We start from the raw sequence: 6,000 nt of genomic DNA, 5'->3' as shown, positions 1-6,000 counted from the left end.
ATGGCCCCAGATATATTAGGGGATTTGGGGAAAGGTGGCAGAGGAAGTTAAGCACTCAGCTAGCTATATCCATCGCTCATGCTGGCACCAGACAGGGCTCCAGGGGATGTCTGTCCATCAGAGACCTGCACACTCAGTCCCGCTTTCAAAGCCTTTGGGCCAGCTCATATTTAAGACACTCACTTCAAAAAAATCGTTAACGCAAAACTCCTAGGCTGCACAGGAGGAGGCCCTCTGCTTAAACTGCTTCAAGCACCAGTGCTAAGCCATCCGTGATGAAGAAGGCACTGCCACCCTGCAGAGCCTTCCCCACAGCCAGGGATGCAGATCACTTTTTTTGGCTAAAAAAAAATGGGAACGTGCTTCCCAGGCCGAAAAATGCTGGGCTTTGCCTCCAGCCCCTGGCTGTCACTGCATCCATCGCTCGGGCAAGTGCCCTTAAAGCTGGGCCATCTCCTGGGTGATGTTCCTATGGAACTGTGTACTTCCCACTGGAAACAGACTTTTTAGCACTTCATGAGCCAAAGAATTGAAAACCACACCTCACAGCACTAGGGAAATAAAGGGAAAGATGCACAAAGTGAAGTGCAACATAAAGCTGGTTCCTATATGTCACGATGTTTGGGTTTGGTCCTCAGTGGCACCAGGCACATGGGAGAGACAGAAGGTAAGCTTGTCTTAAAGTGGTCCAGATGAGCAGAGAAATTGCCTTCATCCTTCCCTGAGCTCTTCTTGGCACAGCACCCTCCTATCACCGGGAAAGAAAAAGAAGAGTCCTGTTGAAAAGCCATAAAACATCCCTGTCACCTGTGCTCAGCCTGCAGACTGCCGCAGGCTGCTGACTCGCCTCCGACTGCTGGAGAACTTCTTGTGCTTAAACAGCTCTGCCAAAAAAAAAAGGAATATAAGACCTGACTTCAGCATCTTTGCTTGACAACTTACCCATGAGCTTTGGACCAGGCAACAGCATCTGAAGCCACTCGACATCTCCCAGAAGCATCCATGGGTGGGTGGCCAAGCTGTCCAGATCCCCTAGAACCCCAGATCCCAGTAGGTTTTTCAAGCCCTGGGTTTACAGGCTGGTGCTCCCTTGCACCACTGATACGTTGTCACCATGATACTCTCAGCATCCTCAGGCCAGTTTGCTGCAGTGCCACTGTTAACAGTTCCTCAGGCTCCTGGCCCCACCACTCCTGCTGTCTGCAGACCCTCGTTGTCCCCCAGCCAGGATGTCTGGAAGCAGCCAGACATGAGCCACAGCTCTCCCAGGGTGACACCCCTTCCCAAATGTGTTCCCTGCCCCTCCCCTTCACAGGCCCCCCATCCTGCTTTTGGGGACACAGGGATGCCACAGCAGGGCTGGCAGGGGACAGCCGCCGTGACCCCGCATCCCACCACCCACTCCCTGCCATGGCGGGGTTCTGACATCTCACCTGGGGTCCCCACGGCCCTGCCAGTGTGGGTGGTTCCCAATGAGATGGAGCCTGCAGCAGTTCTTTACAACAAGTTTTTATTTTTTCTTTCCTCTTGACAAAAAAAAAAAAAACAACATTGAAGTTGTACATCGCCGTCAGTTGGTTCAGTTCCCTGCTTGGGTCCAAATGAGCATGTTATATTACAACATCCTGCCCCAGCACCTGGGAGATAAAGGCAAGAGCATCCCCCACCCCGCCTCCCTTGGCCTCAGGAGCTTTGCAGGGCTTCGAGCCCAGTCCCAGCGCCAAACTGGGAACCAGTTCCATGCTACTGGTGAATCCCTGCCTGGGCAGAGGTCTTGTCCAATACAGGCAGAGGTCGAAACACATCCCTCCCTTTCTCATCCTCCCTCCCATGGTCACACACAGCCAGCAGCCACTGATCCTCGGTGTCCAGGAGGTAAAAGAGATATCCAAAAAGCCACAGACGAGATCATACAGCAGCAAAGTGAGTCCAGTGCCTTGAAAAGCAAGACGAAGGCTGCCATGGTGCCTCAGGGCTCTTTCTCCTTCCCCCTCGGCAACAGTCTTTTCCATGGTTCTCCTGGGGGGCTTTGTTTTTGGTTTCAGAAACATGCTTTGGAGGTGCCACTTGTCCCCATGAGACCCCACCTGCCCTCCCTGCTGTGGGAGCAGATCTGCGGCTATTGCGAAAGAAACAGGAGCGGGCCATTTTTCGGCCCCTCCTGAGAAAAAACGGGGCTCTGGTTTGCTTCATACAGTTTCTGTACGTTAGTAAAACACAGGTCTTACGTGCCAAAAAAGCTCAGGTGCGTCTGCCACATGTGGCTGCACCCCAAGGGGCTCTGCCCCAGCCCATGCCACTGCTGCAGAGCATCACCACACACCCCTTGCTGTCCCTGTCCTGGGGCCAAGGAAAGAAAAACATTCAGAGCTTGAAATCCGCATGAAACGTGCCCCCCACCCCTCAAGAGCATCTCCCTCCCACCGAACAGGCAGAGACACAAAAAGCCACCTCCTCCCCTCCTCGTGGGCTGTGGCGTATTGTCAGACACCTTTCCGCATTTAGCAGCAGACAGTGCCAGCACCTATATTTAGAACGTGGACGGTATCGCTTCCCTCGGCGCTGCCGCATCCTCATCCCCCACGTGGTCCCACGCTGCCAGTCAGTCCTGGCTCCCCCAAACTCCGGTGCAAGGACCAATGCTCAGGCAGATTCGGATCGAAGCCACGGACGACTCATAGATGGCTGGAAGGGGACAGGCAATCCCCAGAAGGGATGGGAGATGCTCATGCCCCAAACACCAAGATGGGGGATGCAAGAAGTGGGCTGGAGCAATGGAGGAGGTTTCCTGGGGACTTTTGGGATCATTTGGCAGATGGAAGTGTCTATTCAGAAAGCATGGGGGGAGCAGGGACAGAAGAGATGCCACCACTGGCAGGGACCCATCAAGGCAGCAGGAGGTTTTGGCCCCATTAGCAAAACCTGCTCTGTGAGTGCAGAGGACTGTTTGGCCAGTAGAAAGAGGAGTTTGGTCCACGATTGAGTGCAGGAGCCTTTGGAGATGGCAGGACTTGCTTCTCACAAAGCAGAGCTCCTCTCGGGGGGGCTCACAAAGCGATCAGGACGGAGTCTGATCTCCACACGCAGTTTGTACCCGTAACGTCTTTTGGTCAGGAGATGACACAGGTCACCCAGGACCAATGGAAACAACAGCCCCAAAGACCCCAGACCACAACAGCCCACTGCAGAGCGAAGCCATGGGCAGAAGGAAGAGTAGGATGAAGGCTGAAGGCCACGTCCCACCTCCACACACATGGCCATGCCTGGTCCAACCACACCGACCCATGGAGCAAGCCCAAGGCTCCAAAGGCTCCCCAGGACCACACTTGGGCTGAGGACGGATACAACTCACAGCAGAATGATCATCAGGATGAGTCACCCACCACCACAAAGCCACCAGCAACTCCGTGGGCTGGTAGGCAAAGCATTGCACCCACAGCTGAGGGTGTGCATGGATTGTTAGACCTGACAGCACCTAAATACCAGATTAATTAGTGACCGGCCCTGGATGGTGGCCCCGTACCACATTTTTTGGTATTTGCCATCACCCCCTCAGCACCACCAGTGCCAAGTGAGCTGTTCCCCCAGGGACAGCTCTGTCCTTGCCCTGCGGGCACCACACAGCTGCTCAAAGACCATGGCCAACTCTTACAGAGAAAATGCAATTCCCACTGATACAAATGTCTGGGAGGGGGTGAGTGGAAAAGGATGACGTTCCCAAAGTGATGGATACACAGCAGCCCCCCAAGGTGCAGGCAGTACAAACCTCCAGGGGTTCCCCCCAGCTTTGTCAGATGACTAAAACAAATCCATGTATGTGTATACCTTTATATATACAGCATATAAATATATATACACACACATACCATATATACACACACAGCCACACCTAGAGTTCTCTGTATAGAAATAAATATGTCAGTGGGGGATGGGATACATTCAGCAGCACGGAGCCCCCACCCTGCTCCCCCCTGCCCCAGTATAAACCTGTTGGCTTCGGTTTTGCATCCCCCAGCAGGCAGAGCCGCCCCGATCTGGCTGGTGCAACCCAACCCCTCACACCCCAGCATCACCCCTGGTCCCTGGGCTGGGCGAGACCCACAGGGAAGGAAACTCTGAGCCACAGAGCGAAGGGGGTCTCAGTACCCCCTTGCTGGGACTCTCTGGCCTCGGGGAGCAGAAAACCATCTGGACGAGCCTTCGCAGGGGTCCCACTTCATTGGGATGAGCCTTCCCGGGGGTCTCACTTCATCGGGATGAGCCTTCCCGGGGGTCCTGCTAGGGGCTGGGAGCGGGGCTCTTGCTCGCCCCCCAGCACACACGCTCTGCTGCCCATCAAATGCTTCTCTGTGCAGAAAAAAAAAGTGATAGTAATAAATGAAAGTCGACAGATTTTAATTTTTTTTTTGCACAAAGACTTTTTTTTTTGTCCTTTTTTCTTTTTCTTTTTTCCCCTCCATTCCAGACGTTTTGCTTTTCTCCTTTCCCCCAGCATTTTGCTTTTGGTTTGTTTCATTCCCAGGCGTGGCGAAGAGCATGCATTGGAGAGGGGCAGGATGGCGGCGGGACGGGGCAGGGGGAGCTGAAATGGGATGGTGGGGACAGCTTCTAGCACTTGTCATCTTCCTCGGTGTCGCTGAGCACGTCAATGCTGGCCCCGCACATCACCCCTTGCCCTGCCCCTCGCCTCCGCCGCCGATAATGCCCATTGGGCATCTGCCAGCTGTGCCGCAACGGTGGAGCTGAGCCGATGGTGTTGGAACGGCCAAGGCTGGTGGCAACGGCCGCCTCGAAGGTGAGGGTCTCCTCCTCCCCGCAGTCTGAGGTGTGCGAGTCGTCGTGCAGGGCCAGGTAGGGCTCCGAGATGTAACGATGAGGGGTGGACTGGCGGCTCTGCTTCCCCGCTGGGGAGCTGGAAGACTCGGTCAAGCCAGCGGCGTTGGGCTCCAAGCTGGAGGAGAGGAGCGGGGACCCCCCCTCGGTCTCCTCAGGGGGCGGCGAGGCGTCTCCGGCGTGCCGCAGCATGGAGGCGTAGGAGAGGAGGGGACGTGGTTTGGGGGGCACCGGCGGGAGCTGGCGACGGCCTCGCCGGGGGGTGCTGGTGTCCGAGATGGAGGGGATGGAGCTTTCACTCAGGGAGCCCGTTCCCTGCAAGGCACCAACACATGCTGGGGAATTCAGGGGCGACAGGCAGCACCGGGCACCCCCCAAGCCGTGGGGCTCCTTGGAGCACCCTCCTGCTCAGATGAGTCCCTTGCACCCTCACCCACCCTATAGAATCATAGAACAGTTTGGGTTGGAAGGAACCTTCAAAGCTCACCTAGTCCAAACCCTGCCATGAGCAGGGACATCTTCACCAGCTCAGGTTGCTCAGAGCCCTGTCCAGCCTGGCCTGGGATGTCTCCAGGGATGGGGCATCCACCACCTCTCTGGGCAACCTGGGCCAGTATTTTGCCACCCTGTCCCTGCCTTGGGGTCTGCACCATGGTCAAGAGCAAATACCTTTTGGTGGCCACCAACAGCAGGACACCGCCTAACTCATTGAGGGATTAGCTAGCGGCTGGCTGGCTGCTGGCCTCTACAGTCAGCATTTCCATGGGCTTCAAGTACACAAGCACTGGCATCTCCAGGCTTGTGTAGCTGGGACACCTCGTCCTTGCCAGTAAGCAGATGCCATGGTGGTGAGAGCATCAGTGTGGAGATCCACCTCTCTCCCCAAATCCTCTGCAGGGTGCGTGAGCAGCCCCAATGTGCTCAGCTCATGGGGAACACAGACAGATGCCACCACAGGAAGATCATAGAATCATGTTGGTTGTAAGAGACCCTCAAGATCATCAAGTCCAACCTTTAACCCAACAGTCACTAAAGTACATCCCTAAGAACCTCATCTATGCATCTTTTAAACCCCTCCAGGGATGGTGACTCCACCACTGCTCCGGGCCTGTTTCAATGCCTGGCAACCCTTTTCAGGAAATAATTTTTCCCAATATCCAACCTAAA

At 55.3% G+C, this 6,000-nt stretch overlaps 1 protein-coding gene across 10 annotated transcripts in view; it reads right to left on the bottom strand.

Moving 5' to 3' along the window:
* Positions 1-1,493: 1,493 nt before the first annotated feature.
* Positions 1,494-6,000, bottom strand: part of CACNA1E (calcium voltage-gated channel subunit alpha1 E) — a 171,241-nt gene continuing 166,734 nt past the window's right edge. For all 10 annotated transcript variants that reach the window (XM_071810004.1, XM_065842405.2, XM_071810005.1 and 7 more), the window contains one exon: positions 1,494-5,148. In XM_071810004.1, the coding sequence (XP_071666105.1) occupies positions 4,609-5,148 (540 nt within the window). In that variant the 3' untranslated portion in view covers positions 1,494-4,608. The remainder of the gene's footprint in view (positions 5,149-6,000) is intronic.

Source organism: Patagioenas fasciata, chromosome 6 (assembly GCF_037038585.1).
Source record: "Patagioenas fasciata isolate bPatFas1 chromosome 6, bPatFas1.hap1, whole genome shotgun sequence".
Classification (NCBI taxonomy): Eukaryota; Metazoa; Chordata; class Aves; order Columbiformes; family Columbidae; genus Patagioenas; species Patagioenas fasciata.
The sequence above is the reverse complement of the archived record's forward strand: the minus strand, read 5'-3'. Positions and strand labels throughout refer to the sequence as shown.